Source organism: Ictalurus furcatus, chromosome 27 (assembly GCF_023375685.1).
Source record: "Ictalurus furcatus strain D&B chromosome 27, Billie_1.0, whole genome shotgun sequence".
Classification (NCBI taxonomy): domain Eukaryota; kingdom Metazoa; phylum Chordata; class Actinopteri; order Siluriformes; family Ictaluridae; genus Ictalurus; species Ictalurus furcatus.
The window spans coordinates 13,560,165-13,581,266 of NC_071281.1; the positions used below are offsets into that span (position 1 = coordinate 13,560,165).

At 39.1% G+C, this 21,102-nt stretch overlaps 1 protein-coding gene across 1 annotated transcript in view; it reads right to left on the minus strand.

Moving 5' to 3' along the window:
• Positions 1–2,831: 2,831 nt before the first annotated feature.
• mettl15 (methyltransferase like 15) overlaps positions 2,832–21,102 on the minus strand; it is a 77,203-nt gene continuing 58,932 nt past the window's right edge. The window contains exons 4-6 of the mRNA XM_053616722.1: positions 20,683–20,874; positions 17,554–17,732; positions 2,832–3,636 (exon numbers count right to left, since the gene is read on the minus strand). Coding sequence (XP_053472697.1) covers positions 3,182–3,636; positions 17,554–17,732; positions 20,683–20,874 — 826 coding nt within the window. The 3' untranslated portion in view covers positions 2,832–3,181. The remainder of the gene's footprint in view (positions 3,637–17,553; positions 17,733–20,682; positions 20,875–21,102) is intronic.

Sequence of the window (21,102 nt, forward strand, 5' to 3'; positions counted from 1 at the left end):
AAAAAAAACTCATAGCAAATTTTTTAAAAAGCCACAGCAAATCAAGTGTTTTTGGCTGCAACGATCACACAAAAACTCCACGAAATCCTGTACAGATATTAATACAGTAGCGGTTGACAATAAGGCCCCAAAAAACATGCGGTGGTCTTGCGAAACCTGTTGGATGTCGTCACTGTGACTGATTTCTGGGAAAAAGCCAAAATAAAGATTGGATTTTTGCCAAATGTTTATTTTGGGTTACAGCCAAAATTGGGCTTTTCTTTAATATAATTTGACACGTCAAACTGTGAACATATTTCACCAAAAAAATTTTGGGGGGGGGTTTTATTTACTCTTTTGAAATCTTGCTCAGACTTGCTTTCTCCAAAGATCATGTTGTGTAAGTCACTTTAACAAATGTGGTGAAACTGGACTGCTGCAGATTGGTAAAAATGGCCAGTTTCGGTGAACCTGTTCTCACAGTAGCCTCAGTTTACTGTTTTTGGCTGATAGGAGTGGAACCTGGTGTTTTCTTCTGCTGTTGTAGCCCCACCCACCTCAAGTTTTGATGTGTGTTCTCGGATGCTTTTCTGCTCATCATGGTTGTAAAGCATGCTTATTTGAATTACCGTAGCGTTCTTGTCAGATTGAGCCATTCTGGCCATTGTTTTTTTTTTTGCTCCATTCTGTTTAAACTTTATAGACTGTGAAACATTTAAACCAGCCCATTTGGCACCAACAAATTTGCCATGGTCAAAGTCACTAAGGCCACATGAATGAGCAGTGCTCATATTAAAGTGGCAGGTGAATGTATATTATCTGTTTTTTCCTGGTGGTAACAAGCTAAACAGCTGCATAACTGTAAAGATGGTTTGGTTATATACATAGATATGTTGCTGTGATCTCCAATCAAATAAACGTTTCTTATTCTTTGTCAAATCGAGCATGCATCATTGGCACACACAGAACAATGACATTTACCTATGATCATATTTCATGTATAGATTTTACTTCAATCGCTAAGCGGTAGAAATAACCAGCTGTTATTCAGACACACCACATACAGTGGGGGGAATAAGTTTTGAACGCGTCAACATATTTTTCAGTAAATATATTTCCAATGAGGCTATTCACATCAAATTTTCACCAGACTTTGGTATTAACTCAAGAAATCCACACATATAAAGAAATCAAGACATTAAAGTCCATGAAGAAAGTTCTGTGTAATAATGTGTAATAAAGTGGAATGGCACGGGAAAAAAGTATTGAACACGCTAAGAAAAAGCAGTTCTCCAAGGAAATATAAGGCAAGGAACCAGCTGAAATCTCTAAGTAATTATACCCCCTATCTGTGCAAATTAATATCCGCTGGGTTAGTAAAAAGGCTTTTCGTTACCAAGGTGTCACACAAGAAACATCTCATGATGGGTAAAAGCAAAGAGCTCTTCCAAAACCTTTGGAACCTTGTTGTTGCAAAACATATTGATGGAATCGGATACAGACGTATTTCAAAACTTCTGAATCCTCCAGTAAGCACCATTGGGGTCATCATCCACAAGTGGGAGCAACATCACTCTGTCATCAACCGGCCACGCACAGGAGCTCCTCGCAAGATTTCTGACCAGGGAATCAGAAGAATAGTCAGAAGAGTAGCCCAAGAGCCAAGGACCACTTGGAAAGAGCTCCAGAAACACTTGGAGGCAGCAGGTACCATCGTCACAGAGAAAACAATAGGAAATGCACTCCACTGTTCACACTCACCTCGCAAGACTCCATTACTAAAGAAAAGGCATGATGAAGCTCGTTTAAAGTTTGCTACAACTCATTTGTACAAGCCTATGAAATACTGGGAGAGTGTAGTGTGGTCAGATGAGAGCAAAGTTGAACTTTTTGGCCGTCATACTACACACCATGTTTGGAGAAGAAATGGCATTGCAGATCAGCCTTAAAACACTATACCAACAAGCATCATGGTGTGGGGCTGTTTTTCATCACATGGTACTGGCAGACTTCATATAACTGAAGGAACAATGAAAGGAGCCCTTTACCGGGAAATTCTTGAGAAGAATCTGCTGCCATCCAGCCGGATGATGAAGATGAGACGTGGGTGGACCTTCCAGCAGGACAATGATCCAAAACATGTAGCAAAGGAAACTCTCGATTGGTTTCAGAGAAAAAAAAAATCAAGGTGTTAGAAAGGCCAATCAATCGCCTGACTTAAATCCAACTGACTATTTGTGGAAAGAGCTAAAGATCAAGGTTCACAAGAGGGCCCCCCCCCCCCAGAATCTTCAAGATTTAAAGACTATACGTTTAGAAGAATGGGCCAAAATCACACCTGAATACTGCGGCCGATTAATTTCTTCATACAGGAAGCGTCTTGACGCTGTCATTACAAAGGCTTTTCCACTAAGTATTAAATAAATTTCAGTTAGTGTGTTCAATACTTTTTCCCCCCCCGTGTCATTCCTCTTTATTACACATAACTTAATATATAGACTTTAATGTTTGGATTTCATTTTATTACCGAATTTGTTGAGTTAATACCAAAGTCTGGTGAAAATTTGATGTGAATAACCTCACTGGAGGAACCTCACTTTTTTTATTTACTTAAAAAAAAATGTTGACGCGTTCAACACTTTTTTCCCCCACTGTATGTCTCATTCACATTTAGTAGTTTGTTCTTATTTGTTATGAAAAAATAACCCTGAGTGCGGCACTGCAGTCTGCGAGTCTGAGTCCTTTTTCCAATTTGAAAATACCAAATGAAACAGGCAACTAAGCATAAATGCACAGATGTTATATTAGCAAATTACTCTGGTGACTGGACAAAATTGATCCATTTATATTATATGGCTTTGAGATGTAAAGAATATAGTGTGGTTAATCCGAACTTACATTACTGCAATTACAATAATGGAAGTTCTTATACAAGCCTACTCCGCAGTGCGTCATACCTTGTACAATATTGTCAATTTTTCTTGAAATAACAAACGTTAATTCATGATCATTTACGATTCTTATCCACTGAATTTCTGTAACAGATCTGCAAAAGTCCATTTCACATTGAAGACCTTTGAAGAGTTTGGCTGCTGTCAAGAGCAGACTAGTATGTACTCTGTACTCTATGTACCCTATAATCACTGATGCTTCTCATTGAAAGCCTCTCTCTTGTGTCAAAGTTCAGGATCAGAAGCTCTACTTATCGCCTCACGGCTGCTCTAAGCTTAGCCGATCTTCCCCTCGGATTCTTCTCGATTTCCTCCTTACTGGGAAGCACAACTTTCCTCTGCAGTCTGACCCAGTGGACACTCTCCCTATCTCCTTCCTCCTCCTCTGCATCTTCATCTTCCTCTTCTTCTAGTTTCCTATGGAGATGGGCGCGCGCCCTCTGGCGGACGCTGCGGTTCGGAGGGGCACTGAGATCCTCTCCTCTGAGGAAGCGCTTAGCGATGCGGTCCTCTAGCGAGTGGAACGTGAGGATGCAGAGGCAACCGCCCGGCCGGAGGAAGTCCTGAGCCGTCTGGAGTCCCGTTACAAGCTCATTCAGCTCATCGTTCACAAAAATTCGCAGTGCCTGGAAGGTTTTAGTGGCTACATGCGAGGGCCTCTGCAGGCGGTCACGACGGGCGTAAAGAGCGCTAGCAGGGAACGCACCTGCAGAGAAAGAAGAATTGAAAATATCTTTAAAAATATATATATACATTCTGGAATTGGTATCGTTATGGACTCAAAGAATCTTTGACTAAGCTGTGAGAAATGTGGGTTAAGGAAGGTTGTGCTGTATATTACAGGGTACAAACATTTTTAGTTTTCTTTTTTCTTTCCAATTTCTGTCTGCTCGACATGCTTACTCGCCCTCACACGTGCCACCGAGTAGGAGAGAATTTGTAGGGACTTCAAAATTCGCAATGACACAAATCCCTTCTTTTTCTACCGATATGTAGCATTGCTGCCTCAGAGCTATAAGGTTCAGCTTCTGAGAGGTCAGGACATGTTCTCAACAGTGTCCCTTTGGGTTTCCTACTGGTTCTCTGGTTTTCTCCCACCTACAAAAAAACATGGCAATAGGTTTGACTGGCCACTCTATATTTTTGTAGGTGTGTGAGTGAGATAGTGTGAGAGTGTGTGAGAAAGAGTGTGTGAGAGAGTGAGTGAGAGTGTGAGCGTGAGTGTGTATGAGTGAGAGTGTGAGAGAGGGTGAGAGTGAGAGAGTGTGAGATTGTGAGTGAGAGTGTGTGAGAGTGAGTGAGAGAATGAGTGAGTGTCAGTGTTTGAGAGTGAGAGAGTATGATTGATAGTGTGAGAGTGAAAGAGTGTGTGAGAGTGGGAGTATGAGTGAAAGTGTGTGAGAGTGAGGATGAGAGTGTGTGAGAGAGTGAGAGTGTGAGAGAGTATGAGAGTGAGAGAGTATGTTAGTGAAAGTGTGTGAGAGTGAGAATGAGAGTGTGTGAGAGAGTGAGAGTGTGTGAGAGTGAGAGACTGTGTGAGTGAGAGCGTGTGAGAGTGAGAGAGTATGAGAGTGTGAGTGAGTGAGAGAGTATGAGAGTGTGTGTGAGTGAGAGAGTGTGTGAGTGAGCGAGAGTGTGAGTGAGAGTGTGTGAGAGAGACTGTGTGAGTGTGTGTGAGAGTGCGCATGGTGCCTTGAGATGGACTGGCATCCCATCCCAGCTGTATTCCTGTCACATGCATAGTGTACTCGCGATAGGCACCAGAGCCACCATGATCCTGAGCAGCATAAGGTGCTTATGGAAGATGAATGAATGAATTCAGGATTCTCTTTGTGATATGGCTGTAAACCCTGTCTTACTGTTTCGTATTCAAATACGATACGAAACAATCACAAAATAGCCAGCAAAAGATTAACACTGTGTTTAAAAAATTCATTTTTTAAACAAACCTTTCGTGTCTACAATGTCTAATAAGATAAATTCAAATCTTTTTTTATTCATGATATTTCATTAGCGAGAGACGTTATTTGAATTTATTTCATCCTTTTCAGTTTGACCATTTTAAAGGTTCAGAGCAACACTAACATTAATCAAACTGTCAATGCTATTAAAAAAATTAAGATATCACAAGACCTGTAATATTTCAGAAAAGAGTACTGAAACGAGCTATCATGTTTTCGATATTATATTATCAGATTGACCAGCCCTACTAATTATTTCCAGTAATTTTATACTTAAATGCAATTCTAAATACCTCTGACAGCTCTAGCATACGTGTTTCATTAGATATACTAATGAGATTTATTAAATAAAAAATTTTAAAAAGGCCATTCAAACTCAACTCAACTATTCAAATGTATAAATAATAGAAGTTAATCCCCGAACTGGGTTCTAATTCAGTTGTTCCCAATCAAATGTCCCACCCCCATGATAAGATATTCCTGAACTGGGATACATCTATCATAAAGGAAACACATAACTCAACAATTTAAACGCAACACGATTAATCTCCTGCAACAGACATCTATTCGTTGCTGCAGCTAAGGGCTGCTGTCACTCTTCTGGACCTTAATACTATAAAACCAGAACAGCAGCACAATATGTGCTTGAAAGCCCAAGATTTATAATAACCATGGCTTAAGATATTAATAATGGTAAAGCAGTCAAAAAAAAAAAAAAAAAAAAAAAAAAGGATCCTGGCATATACAGGTCTAAACTTCGGAGAACACATTTTCAGTATTATCACAGCTCAGCATGGGTTATGCAGCCACGATTCTGCACAAGGACTGATGTACTAACAAAGCTTAGGCACAATGAACACGGCACAGAGGACATCATATGCTATAAACCTCCAAACAATAGAGAAACCTCACAACATGCTTTAGACTGAAGTGCACAGGGGCTTTTTTTCTGCCTCTCCACTGGGAAAAAAAAGGATTTATTTCCAGTGTTGATAGTTTCTTGCTGATCTTGAGGCACAATTCCGCTTCGGCAAGTCAATCAAAACACGGAGAACACAATGTATATCATGTAAACTTTTAAGAAACTGAGCACAAACCAAGAGCAAGAGAAGAAGCAGCTTTTATTTGTCACATACAGTTGCAATCAAAATGATTGAACCTCCATTGCAAATCAGGTTTATTGTAAAATGTACAGACTTTCAGCTGTTTGCAATGAAGAAATCAAACAAAAGCAATTGAAATAGTTCAACACAATGAATGCTTCAAGTTGTTTCCCCGAATTCAACTGAAAGTGCAACTTATAACGACTTCTCCAGTTTCACAATTATTCAAGCCCTTCATGGCGAGTATCTTTAATACTTAGTAGCACACCCTTTTGCTGTTATGACCTGCTGCAAATGAGATGCATAGCTTCTGGCAGTGTTTCTGAGGAATCTTAAATCATTCCTCATGAGCAATGGCCTCCAGTTCAGTAATATTCTTGGGTTTGCGTGCTGCAACCGCCTTCTTCAAATCCCACCAGAGATTTTCTATGGGGTTCAAGTCAGGTGACTGTGATGGCCCTGTAGAAGCTTCCAGGACTTCTTCTGCAATCAAGCCTTGGTGGAATTTGAGGTATGCTTAGGATCATTGTCCTGTTGGAAGGTCCAATGACGCCCAAGCTTCCGCTTCCTCACAGACGGCATGACGTTTTCTCAGGATTTCCTGATGCTTCAATGAATCCATCTTGCCTTCCACACGCTGCAGGTTTCCAGTGCCAGAGGATGCGAAGCAGCTCCAGAGCATCACCGAGCCACCACCATGCTTGACTGTGGACAGAGTGTTCTTTCTTCATTCTTCTTCCTCCAGACATACTGCTGATCCATCGTGCCGAAAAGTTCCAGTTTTGTTTCATTGCTTCACAGAACAGAATCCCAAAACTTCTGTGGCTTATTCATATGATTTTGAGCCGACCTTTCTTGTGCTTTTGGGTCAGTAGTGGTGAACGTCTTGGAGTTCTGGCATGGAGACCTTACTGACTGTGTCACTGAAACCTCAGTGCCTGTTGCCACCAAGTCTTGCTGCAGGTCTTTGCAGTCACTCGAGGGTTTTTCACAACCTGCCTTCTCAGAAATCTGGTTGCAGCGGTTGATAGCTTCCTTTTTCTGCCCCGTCCAGGTATTTCATGAGTTTTCTGCCTCTAGACAGTTCAGATATTTCATGTGTTCCAGCTCATACACACCAAGTGCAACTAATGAAGCCCTCGATTAGTTACATCAGGTGTGCTTGAGACAACACCTGTTTTGCATATTTGTGCTGTTGTGAGGGATTCTATTCAGGAGGTTGAATCATTTTGAAACTGGAGAAATCATTATAAGTTGCATTTTCAGTTGAATTCGGGGAAACAACTTGAAGCATTCATTGTGTTGAACTATTTAAATTGCGTTGGTTTGATTTGTTCGTTGCAAACAGCTGAAAGTCTGTAAATTTTGACAATGAACCTGATTTGCAATGGCGGTTGAATAATTTTGATTGCAACTGAATACTGTACATTACAGCATTGTTTACATCACATATCCCAGCTTGTTAGGAAGCTGGGATCAGAGCGCAGGGTCATCCATGGTACAGCACCCCTGAAGCAGAAAAGGTTAAAGACCTTGCTCAAGGGCCCAACAGCTGCAGCTTGGCAGTGCTGGGGCTTGAATCCCCGACCTTCTAATCACTAACCCAGAGCTTTAACAGCGTATATAACCTAAAATTTAGTTCAGTTCAAAATAAAGAAATCAAAAGATTTGTCAAAAAAGTCTGTAAGAAAATACATATACAGCTATGACTGGCTAGTTTCACTGTGATTGACAGGGGAGAGAGAATGCCAGCCCATCGACCCAAACATCACCATTTCTGCTCTCTTGGCGCCTGACCACGAACGGCTGTGGCGTTGTCTGGATTAAAACTTGCAATGATCCAAAATAGGATGAACGCTTTTCTGCTGCACCGGTCTGCAAGATGTCAAGCATTTTTAACAATGCAAATCAGATTCACATTAAGCAGGTATGAACTTCTTCATAAACGTATTGCTCAGGCCCTGTTTTTTTAAATACATTTTGCACAGTTCCTACATAAGTCGCTCCCAAAAGGACTAAAATAACTTTTCTGACATTATTATAATGCCACACAGATACAAATAAGGATTCACTTTCATCCAGGTGATTAGATCAGAAAAAAGAACAGGGTACTATTTTATTTATGTTGTGAAAATTAAGTAAACACCACAATGTTGAGCATTTTCCAATAAATTATTTTCTTAAACAACAGCATTTGCCAAAGATGACAATTTTTCATGACATGGTACTTTGTCAACTTTAAATATAACAGTTAAAAGGTCCACAAAACAAGTTAGTTCATGTTATCACTTAGGCTATAGCGGCTATAAACACTAGATCTCTCACCAGCCACCTTTTTTTCTCCATTTTAAAGTTATTAAGACAAAAAAAAAAAAAAATTGAGCTTGTCATGTTACTGAGAAACCGAAAATCGGTAAGCCCACCGTCCGGAAGATTTTCCCTGAGCGGACACTGGAGACGCCTTGCGTAAATGTTCCTTATCCTTACAGAAAACTTCACCATATCAACGATTATACATTTTTCTTTGCTAAAATAAAAAAAAAAACAACAAAAAAAAATCCATCTGTTTAATATAAGGCTTGGATTATGTAAAGCATCTGCCTTTCAAGTCCCTGTAAATGAGCAGTTACTATAGATACAGCAATGTATTAAAACCTTAACATAAACCTGTGATTTGAATTACAGCTGGCACTACTGTCAGAGCTGCTGTTATAGAAAATTAATTAACACCTTCTGACCAATCAGATTTGTGAAGTGCTGTGGTATAATTATTCTTAATATTCAAATAAAGCTGCAGTTCTTTTCACTGTTTTTTTTAAATTTAGGGAATTAAGACAAAGAGGGAAAAAAAAGCCTGCTTTGCACAAAATTATTAAGATAAAATCAATATACGTTTCGAAAACGGTACTGGAACGGTGAAGAAAAAAAGGACAGAAAGAAAAGAAGAAACGGAGAGACAGCAAAAAGGAGCGAGAGGTCGTTCTCACACTTCTGGCCTTAAGGGTGAGTCATGAACCAATCAATAAAACCACATGCCCTAGCCCAAGTTACTGCTTCTACATTTTATTTTATTTTTAAAAAAAGAGGGGGAAAGAGAGGGAACAGAGTGAAGATAAAGAGAATCAGGTGAACGATCATAACATATGGACAGAGTAAAATGAATAATCTAGACAAAGGAAGGGTGTGAAAGAGTGAAAGGATGTAAAAGGTGTAAAACACAGGCATAGTTAATGGCTTGTAGGATTCAGGGTGTGAGTAAGAATGAAAATGAAATGGGGGGGGGGGATTGAGGAGCAGAAGATGTCATGCTAGAACAGATGGTGCTAACTTGAAAATGCAACCAAGAGGGTATGGGCACGAGCAAACAAAACAAAACAGACAAACAAACAAACAAACAAACAAACAAACAGAGGCTCAACTTTGGCAAACATCACTACAACATAAAAAAAAAAGTTAGTTTAAGGACAATAATGTGGACATTTTTAAATCGCAGTAATGCAAGAAATAATTTTCAATAACAGAAATCATTTTTTTTCCCCCCCAAATGAAACATGAGAACCTTATGTAGGATTCTGCATAATATTATTTTGCTTTGTAAATGCAAATAATGTTGAATCTGAAAGTATATTTGAAATTTAGAATTTTATTGGAGTCGTGTCCTTGGCTTCAAACATCAAACCTTTAGACAGAGAATGAGTCAGACCTCCTTACAGAAGAAAGACTGATGAAAGAATGTTTTCGTTAAATAATCAGAATTTTTGAGTCTCTCAAAGTTATACTTCTAAGGTCATGAAAAAGCCATAACAAATATCAATTTTAGTTTATGTACATCTTCAAACGTGTGTATTTTAAAAATGTGATCCAGATTTGTAGAGCGATGTATAGAATATAATACTGTGCAAATGTTAGACACCCAACATTTGCTGCTTATTTTATGCCTAATGCAACAGTATGTCAGTAGAGTAAAAAAGCTTTCTAATTTTTTCAAAGAATTTATTTTTGCACTTTATCAAGTAGTCAGTCCCTCCAGGATTTCAAAATTGACGCAAAATCAAGCAAACTCCACAATATTTGGAGGAGATTTACCACAGATTTGGGTCAAGACGCCTCAAGTGCAGCCATCACAACACAGCCCTCTTCTAGTCACATGGGTCGGACACGAGTACAGCTAAAAGGTCTCATTGACCAACAAACATCACCGTGTTCAAAACAAGTTCGTGCCGTCATGATTCCGCCAATTCAAGTAGTTTTTCCCCAAAAATCAAGCATTTTTGGCTTCAACGACCGCAAAAAAACAAACTCCTGAAATCCTGTACGGACTGAGTAATACACCATATTAGTTAGCAGGCGTCATCGAGCATGTCTGGGATTTTACCTGCAGAGACGAGAACTGCAGAAAGTTTTGCGAGAAGCCCGGAACAACGTACAAGCAGTTTGTCAGAAAACTCAAACAGTGTGCCTAAGAGAATTTATAGCGTTTTAAACCCACAGGCAAACTGCATTGCTTTAACTTTTTTACTTGGTTGTTTTACACTTTAGTGCTCAGAATAGTAATTATCATTCCAATATTTCTGAAAGTATCTTTATTTTAGAAAACGTCTTTAGGTGTGACTTTAGGTGCACTGTATAGTGTACATATCCATAAAACATTGATCATTTAATTCTATACAGCATTATAGAACTCTCTCTCTCTCTCTCTCTCTCTCTATATATATATATATATATATATAAGAAATATTTGTAGTAATTCTTTAATTTGACTAAATTAACAAGAAAGTATTCACAGACATTTTATTTACTTACAATCTATTAACTCCCCTTTATTATTGTACTTTTCAACTTAATTTTTTTTTTTTCTACAAAAAAGTTAATTAGATTGGTAATTATAATGGATGGAGTTGCATATGAGATACAGGAAGAAAGGCGTACGGGACCGTGTCGGTTATATGGAGCGGTCCTCATTAAGAGGAGAAGAAGAGAGCGATTATCGGGTAACTAGCTGCTTGAGTACTGGATAATTGGCACAACGTCTTGCTTGGGGCTGGCTTTATATTGTGCGACACCCTCCTGTCCCGAAGAGAGAGGGCACTCTTGAACAAGGCTCTGCCCTCACACATTTCAGCCTGAATAGGAGGCTAATTCTTAATCGAACCTGTGGACTGAATGACGACCTTCCTTTTGTAATACTCTTTTATTATTAATGGACCCCTCTTGCCCCTACAGTCAAAAAGCCCATTTGAAATTCAAGGCTACATTACTGTGGCCATAATTAGCCTTGTGTTCTTAGAGCTTGTGCACATGAACACATTATCAGGTTGCTGAACTGATTGTGCTCTTCTTGTGTTCAACTGATAGTATGAAAGTCCTGGCCTAAAATACTATGATTGTGGTTAGGCTTTCATTGACTGCTTCAGAAAAACAAGTTGTTTGATTTACAGGGGGGAAAAGAAAAAAAAAAAAAACCTCTTTTTAAAAGCCCTTTAAATCATATAGCTCTTAAATCAAGTCGCTTCAATTATGAAAATTAATTACTGCCCATAAATTTATTAAAACTGGTATTAAAACGCCTTGGCAGGATAAGCAAGCATAAAAAGGACAAAACTGAAAATGAGAATGAATAAAGCAGCCTGCTAAGCATGGAGCAAATGTACTACAGACAGTGGTGTTACTGTATACACTGTATAGAAACGAGATCCCACTGTCTCAGAGTTACAGCCCTGATCCTCCTCGTACATGCATTAGACAGGAAGTAATCCTATTTCAGCAGCCTTACTCTGTGGGACTGTTATAACACATAATCCATGTGCTTCACACGCTTCTACACTTGGGATTGTAACTGAATAGGAGTACATTATTCAGAATGAACAGATAATGTGTTCTAAACAGATACAAATACAGACCTAAATAGGACAGACTATTCTAGTTTCACATGGGATTGGGAGTTTTTTTTTTCTTTCATTCTTTAGTAAGTAGTGAGATATGAAGCTTGCAGGACAAAGAAAGACCACATTCGTTAACATGAATGATACATTTACAGCATTCATTCGTTCGCCCTTAGCAACTGCCTGGTCAGGGTGACGGTATCCGAAACGATACTAATTCAATTTGTATATATTTACGGAAATACAACCAAGTATATTTGTCAGAAATGTAAAAAAATTAAAAAATTAAAAAATGCAGGATTAAAAACATTTAAATTCAAATATATATATATATATATATATATATATATATATATATATATATATATATATATATACACACATATATATATATATATATATATATATATATATATATATATATATATATATATATATATATATATATATATATATATAAATATAGATACTGATATGTTGAACACTAAACAAGATACAGATAGTGGCATTGTGTAACATCTATTCCACATTACGCGGCATCACTAATGCCAGGGGTTAAGATATGATAGATATAGTAGCTGAAAAATGTCTGAACTTTCCAGGCCTTCAAATAAACAGTTAAGTGATCTGTACGCCAGGAAAGAATTCAAGCCAGATATCAAGCTTTTGCTGACCATGAACCATTCAGAATGGAATGTCTGGGAATTTTTTTGTTATTTTATTTAACTTTTTTTTCACGTTTTTCCCGTCAGAAACGAGTGGGTGGAATTGCATATACAGTACACGGTAGCACAAATATTAAATCAGATTTCTACTTTCAAGATTTTGAAGCTTGTGGGCAGAGAAGTGTAGACAAGAAACCAAATGCTTTGTGGGCAAGAGATGGAAAAGCATCCGATTTTAAGATTTCATTTTGGGCCATACATGCTTTCAATTTAACTGGCTTGGCTAATCGTACCCAGGTATCCAGTAAAGACAATCACTTCACTCACTTATTTGAGTCAACTTAAAAAATAACAGGAAACTGAACTAGAAGTCTAGTCCATTCTGGTTTAAAATGACCGATAGGAGGCCTGCATATTCTTAATGCAGGACTGAATCCCTTGCTATGACAACAAACTGATGAGCCATCTGTGCTGACTGCGTCTCACGGACAAACCCAACATATTTCTGCCGGTTTCTCTCTAGGGATGAAAAAAGAAAAATGAGATACAGAGAGATAAAATGAAGGCCCTCCATCTTCTCATTTACTCTGTGCAGCTAGCTCAAATTTAAACATTATCTTCCAGTCGGGGATGAGCCCGGCTTTTGCCTGTGAGACAGAACATGGAGGATCTAATAACTTTAGACAGCTCCGATTGATACTGCTTCCCTTGAACACCCTATAAGGACCATAACCGACTGGCACAGCCAATGTGTCGCAGAGGCATTAGGCGGTTTTATGCACAATGTTGGTGAGCAATAATACTTCATTATTAGCTCATAAATCCCGCTTTATAAAAGCAACTAGCTGTGTAGGAACATAGTACGCTAGAAATATTGTCAAGTGCTGTCGTTGGTGAGGGAATCTCAACGGAGCAGGGCTTGGGTATGGTATCGGATTTGACGATAAAAGCTTGATGGGCAAGTGTTAGTGGATAAGCCACATGAAGCTTTGCCTCGGCTAACGTTACACCAGTGATCCGGACAAAATGCAAAAGGCACTAAACGCAGCCAAGGTAGTCAAAGAAATCAAAGCCTTTCCGTTGAGACGAAAAGAGACTCCTGCGTAAGATAACCAGGAAACAGACCAATAATTCAGCTCTGTACATTACTGCCATAGAAATTTAGACAACAGGATCTAGGATGAAGGTGTAATAAAATACAGGCCAAAATTATGATTCTTTCAGATAGGCCTGTCACGATAACTACGTTTGTTGGATGATATATTGTCCCAGAAATAATTGTGATAAACAATATTATTGTCATTTTAAGACCATTGTATGTCAGTGATATAATGATAATATAATAGCATAATAATGCAAAATAATACACCCTTTTAAAGAGCAATGAAATTTTAATTTGTAAGAATATTCAGACATTGAAATTGCAATGTCAAAAAATTCTTCTTGTCTTCTGACAAAAAATATCCTTTCAATTTAGTTAACATTTCATCAGGTCATATTTATTAACTTTAGTCAATTTTACTGCGACTAAAACGGCACGGAATAATAAACCGCAAAAAATAAACTAAATATACACATATTTATATATTAACTTAAACATGCATCATACATTCGAATGTACAGTTTCTGCACTGGGGTGCGCATTTTTATCTTAAATCCGACGAACATTGGAAGTTCGGATTTTAATTTGACGGCCCTAGAGCAGCTGAGAGGACAGAAGCAGCGTGAACGGCTAAAATGTTGGTGACATTCATTCTTATGTAAACAAACACACAAGTTAACACAATGGCCGATATCGAGGTCAACAAAAACCATCTAGTCCACATATCGCATAATAAGTCAATAACATTAGACAGGTACACAGGTCTACTTTCAAACCTGTACAGGTTGGCATGGTGTTGGACAAGGTTCTGCTAACACAGGCTGTGAGAATGACTAGGGGCCAAAAGAAATATTGAGGGAGAAAGTTGAAAGATCAATTTTCATCAGAATTACAACAAGGCTACACTCCAGCCAGTGATCAATACTGAGCTGATTAGCGTCCCATACTCATATTAACAGGAGCAGAGGGCCAAATGCGTCCCTAACCACTCCACTGGAAGGTCCAGTCTCTGCCAAATTAATCAGCTTTAGATTTTTGTTTGACGGCTCAAGTGCATTTTTCGCAGTGTAAGTAGAAAAGTGTAAGGTGCAGATGCATAAGGTTTATTAATAAGACTTAGGAGTCCATCATCAAATTTAAATTAACCTGAAACGAAAAATTATTCATTGTTTTCGTTTGTCTTGTTTTGAATCCAAAATAGTAAATGAGTAGTCATCTGACCTAATGTTGTTGTTCAGTAAAATTACTGTTAGATATCATTTTACCCTTTACAAGGTGGCACAAATTTTCAAAATGTTTTTGTTAGAAGGAGCTAAAAATCTCACTGGCGAATACTGAAATATTGCATAAGAAATACGGGCTTCCACTGTTTTCTTCAAGGGATCTTTGGATAGTTAGGGGTTTGTAGCTTCCCAAAGAGGTTTTATCACTGATAGAAAATATCACTCACTTGTAGGGGTGTGAACTGAATGTTAAAACTGAAAAACCTTTCAACTAAATGATTCCAGATTTAATCTATTTCCTAAGAATTTATAATGTCACAATAAGGGCAGGGATATATGACGATATATTATATCAATACTGCAATAAATTTTCACAATACTTTTTGGAGATATCATGGATGTTCTGACATTATTCAATTCAAATCTTTTTTTTTTTTTAACAAATAATTACAAACTGACTGGAAAGAGCTGACTTGATGTCAAAACTTGACATTTAATCTTAAATGTTAGAATTTTTACAGATTTCTAAAGCTTTTTCCCCCTCCTTTCAGTGTTCAATATTTTTTTATTTAATTATTTTTCTCAAGTAAAAATGCGTATTATTACAACAAGTTTTTAAGAATAAAAAAAATCCAACTATATTTATTTTTGTTGATATTAAACTATTAAACATTACTGTATTGCTGGGACATTTCTGTACTGTAGAAATGTCTTCAAGAATCATGATATGATCGTGATAGGATTATTTTATTGTCATATTAACCAACCTTAATTACAATATAGAAATGTAGGCACTGAAAAACACTGCCTGGCTTCTGATATTGGATCAATTTACAAGAGAAGGTGGCTAGCGCAAATAGAGTTGGGGGTGTTCCTAATTTGCATATTCATCCAATCTGGGCTTCTTGTTCAGGGCAAATTTGTGAGGGATTCGATGATATTTTTTGGTGTTTAGTAATGTTTTAGGTTGTACCTGCCGTATAAAAAAAGAAATCTAAATAGTTAGGTTGACAAAATTCAGTTTTAAAAACTAATGAGCAAAAACAAGAATTTCATTGATTGAGATGAATGATAAGATACTGTTTGGGAAGGGTGGGGGGGGGGTGTATGTGTGTGTGGTCATTGTAGTTGGGGGTGTTCGGGGGGGGGATATATGTGTTTGGTGGTGGTTGAAGGTGTTGGAAAGAGGGGGTTATTTGCTATTGGTTGGTGTCACTGAGAGTGTGAACAAGCTGTGGGCCCAGAGCCAGCATTTGGGCTGGAGCTCATTATCATTCATACTGGGCCAACACACACAAAACCACGGAGCTGCGCTCAGGGGGCGAGGGATCGCTCTCCGGTGGGACTGTGTGTAATCTCCTGTCACACCAGCTGGGCCCATACTGATGAGAATATTAAATCTGTGTAGACCTAGCTCCTATCCGATATGTTCCATTAAGCAGTAGCATTTATTAAATAAGGGTATATCGGCCTGCCAGAGAGAAAGTCCGTTTTAAAAAAAACAAAAAAAACATAGCTTTATTTACAAATTTCATGGTTGACAACAATTATGAGGAGGGAAGATGAAAAAACCTGGTGCATACTGCAAACAACAGCAGAGATCGATCTCCGGTGTGAGGGAGGGGGGATGCTGGATAAGATGGAGAAAAAAATGAATTCCCATTTTTGTACGAGGATGCAGATGCAGAGGCTGGCTAAACCCCTAATGCCGGAGCAAAAAGGTATAATGTTATGGGGTAGATTCATCTGCATAAGTTAACAAAAATGAAGAGAGCAAGAATTCCCATGACACCCATCATCACGGTTGATATGCCATTCTTCCCTCTTTCCCTTTCCTCTCTCGACCACAGTTCTTGCTTCCCTGGGCAATGGCGAGGCTCCCAAGGGACCCGTGGCAGTCAGGACCTTTTGGATTAATTGGAATAAACACTGGTGTTGACTCATTCGGCACTTCAAAAAAGATGAAACAACTGCCCTCACTCACACCTGTTCTCCCGTTGTGACGCACGTGCTTGCTCCGACACCACCGTCATCCACCGAACCTCCCTTCTTTCTCGCTCTCTCTCTGTTTCGCTCCATCCCCCTTTATTCACCTTCTCACCAGCAGTATAGGGCTATAAAAACAGCGAGGGTGCAAACAAAGCAAGCTGATAAATATAATATCGTATACGGTCATGAAGCTGCCGCAGTGTGGTTTGTGTACATGGTGAGACTTGTGTGTGCTGATGGGGGGAGGGCAAGAGGGCAGGTTACAACAAAAGACAAATGAGAGAAGGGAAAAGGGACATTGTAGACGTAAATATAAAATATGAAGAACAAAAAACAGGGAGACTAAGGGGAGGTGTAAGTGTAAATACAAATGAGAAAGAAAAAAAAAGAAGAAAAAAGGGCACCATCCAGATGTATCCCTGCCTCCCTATCGCTATGTTTGTCTCACCTTTTTTTTATTAATAAGACTCTATTAATAAGAAAGTCAAATAGGAGCCAACGGGAAGGAGGACAAGTATTTCGCACTACAACCGACATTGTTCTGTATTTCTCGCTCTCAGCCTCCCTCGATCCAGCATAAATAGATCCCAAAGGGAGACTTCAGATTAATATTTCCCTCTCCCTGCCTCTCTTTGTGTATCGTTGCTTTTTTTTTTAATTAAGCGAGATGGTGTGTTGAATTAATTTCGGGGGGGTACCTGCGACAATGCTGGCCAGTTGCTGCGTCCGGCTGATGGGATACAGGCTGCGTGCCTGCACGATGGCCGCCGCGATTTTCTTGGCGTGTTGCTCCTCCCCGTACGCAGCCAGCACACACGCAAGCGCCCGCTGATCTAAAGCGCTGACGGCGTCAGCCGCGCAGGGCATGCCGGGGTACCTACGCACAAACAGGAGCCCAATTAAGCCACTTGACGTCACGAGTTCCTCGCCGACAGGAGCAAAGGCTGACGGCTCTTCGACAACAGCGCAAAGAAAGAAAGAAAGAAAGAAAGAAAAAAATAAAACACCCTCCCTCACTCCCTCCTCCTCTTTTCTTCCCCTTCCCACTCTGGGAGATGTGGGCTCAAGATCTATAAAAAGAGCATGTGTGTGTGTGTGTGTGTGAGCAAGGAAGAGAGAGGAAGAAAGAGGTGGTAGATAGCAAATATATGGATCTCAACCCCAATGTCTAAAATAATCCCACAATTTATTTGTGTATGAATAGTGGAGTTCTCCGCTAAAGGCACCTACATCCTCAAACTGTGGGAAACAAGCGAAGGAGAGGAGAGGAGAGCGAGCGAGCATACATCCACATCATTAAAACGAACTGGTAAGACGTTAATGAAATTAACAAAGAGTTAGCACTTACTGAGCCCGAGATGCGTAAACAGAGCACCTGATAGGCTCCGCCCCTTTCGCCCACATCATTACAAAGATAATCAATGCGATTCAACGCTAAAGTGGGTGGAAAAAGACACCTAATGCAACCTAATGTAATAATCTCACCTTTAGAATGTCAGATTGAATAGTGACGCAAATCTGAAATCAGAGTTAATAATACTTTTATACTGAAAACTGAATTTGATTCATTTAACCAAACTGGCAATAGCAAATTCGATTCCTTTGTCAATTTTAGTTGACTTGACACTGGAAACTATGCATAGAATCAAGGGGCGTCACTTGAACCAAGCATGTCTTTACATCGTCACACCAAATCCTGTAAAACTATGTGCTGGTAAGTGGTACATAGGTGAGCATGTAGGCGAGCTAAAAATGCAGCCTTTCTTCCTGCACATTTTGGCAAGAAAATGCTGAACGTACCTCTCCATTGTGGAGAGTAACATCTAAACTTTATTAATCCTATATATAGATATCAAATGTCCACTGTAAAATGCTCATCCTCTAGAGATGTCCCTTGAGGGAAAGCCAGTCACACAATACTCCTCTGTAATTAGCAGGGGGCCTTGAGATGTAGGCATCGCCTTGGCCTTTCCGCTATTAAAAAAAAAAAAAAAACGAATCATGATCCTTCTTTTCCAGAACACGAGGACATCCACGGTGGCTTTAGCGGTGATGTTTTGTTAATTACGTGGGCACAACACATAGCAGTGGAAGCATTACTCAGACATGAAGGGAAAAGAGCATAAACCACCTTTTCTTCCCTTTCAAGGTCAGTGGGAGTTGAATGCGTGCATCACGTGGCCTTAAAGTTTAGTTGCTGTTGGTAGTGTTGGGCGATGAGAAGAGAAGTATTAGCATTTACAGACTCTGTGGGCTGGGCCTCACTCGACCTACTCAAAACTTTTCTCTCTCTCCGTCTTATTCTCTTTGTCGCTTTCTCTCTCCCTCCCCACTCTCTATCTCGCCCCCAGAATAATTCAAGACTCAGTCATGGTGGGTGTTTTATCCACTTCATTACCATGCAGAAAACTTCTCTCCGAGTTCTTTTTTTTTTTTTTTTTTTTTTTTTTAAATATAAAATAAATAATAATAATAAAAATTGTATCCATTTTTCAAAATGACAAGAGGGACATTAAATGGGTAGATAATGACGGCTTTGTTAGACGAATTGATATTAATTCTGGCACAGAAAAGAACCCACAAGTAAACAAAGCAAATGACTGCTATTAGCAATGGCAAACTGTTTTTCTTTGTAAATTTTTACATTGGCAGCTATGCATAGAGACAAAGTGCGCCACTTTGAGCTGGCATGTTTTCACATAGTCGCATTCTTCAGCAAATTATGTAAAATGATGTGCTCATAGGTGGTCATTTTAGATTGTGTACTTGGGGAAACTTGTTGCTCATCGAGTTGACTTATATCCTATTCTTCTGGCTTCTCTTCATGTTTGCATAAACAGTTTTTTTCTCGGGACTGGAGCTTGATAATGTCAGGATCATTTTTTTGTAAGGGTGTTATCTCTCCATTAGAGAAAGCTTCCAGCGTGTGGGTGGCTGATTCATCTTGAAACAGCCTTACAGCTTAAATGAGGGGAGATTACCATCATACTCGCACACCTACTCGCCCACACTCTAGCTTGTAAATACCCATTTCACACTCTCTCCCTTTCCCTTTCTCCCAGTGTCCCTCTGTTTCCCATCTTCCTCCCATCCCGTTTCGTATGCACTCAAGGGAATGCCCTTAAACAGAATGCCTTCGCGATGCCCCTCATGCCTGGTTTAACAGGTTTTGGTGTGTATTTCTATGTAGTGCTGAATACTTCCGCTATCCTATCGTTAAGAACAGCTGACAAACTCACAAGGACTGCAGAGTCCTGTGTTCCTAAGTACATCTCTCTGGAGTACTTGGTCATATATGTATCATGTGAAAATCTGATTGGTTAATTTCTTCCTGTGCAATTTTTTTTTTGCTGATTTGAGGCAGAAGTAAATAGTTGTAGGCAAAAGTACAAGATATACGGAACTATAATCATGCACTGTACGTAACCTGATGAAAATAAACTTCGATGTCCTTTTCAATAAAAGTTCACTAAAATCTTGGCAGGACTTATTAATGATTAATTAATTAAAATAGTATTATTATTAAAGAAGGGTTCCTAAAGGTTCCTTTGAGCAGTCAAAACTTCTTAAAGGGGTTCTACTTGGAAAACTTTAAGGGGAAACTGCTCTAAGGTTTCGTATAATATGTAGCACAGGTAAAAAAATAAATAAATAAATAAATAAAAAGTTCCACCAGAATCCTTTGAAACCTAGAAAGAACCTTTTTTTTACAACAACAGCAAAGATGGTAGATGTAATAACTGTACCAGCAAAACAACATTAACTTAAACACTGGTGGTAGTCAGAGCTGGTCTATGTAGAAACATGAAAAAAGTTGTATAAGGCACCTGTCTCCATCCATTCTCATGTCCAGAGGGCCATCCTTGCTGAGAGAAAAGCCCCTCTCTGCCATGTCCATCTGCATTGATGAGCAGCCAGCATCCAACAGGGCAGCATCCACACTCCTGTTTCCCAAACCGAGCTCGATGAAGAGATCCTTTAATTCACTGAAACGCCCAAGAACAGGCTTGACTTGGCCCCTTCGGAGAGAAAATAATAGAATGAGCTGAAGAACTCTCGAATGTGTTGTTTTCAATGACCTGCTAGATCCCAACCAGTGGCTTCAATAGGAGCCACTCCCCTGAAACTGGTCTATGGACCTTTTTGTGGACACCCAGAATTCGACAAGTCATCAGTTTGCACTCTGCCGGATCTATCCCCAGCTTTTGACTCAATAAACCATGGCATTCTTACTCATCACAAAGATC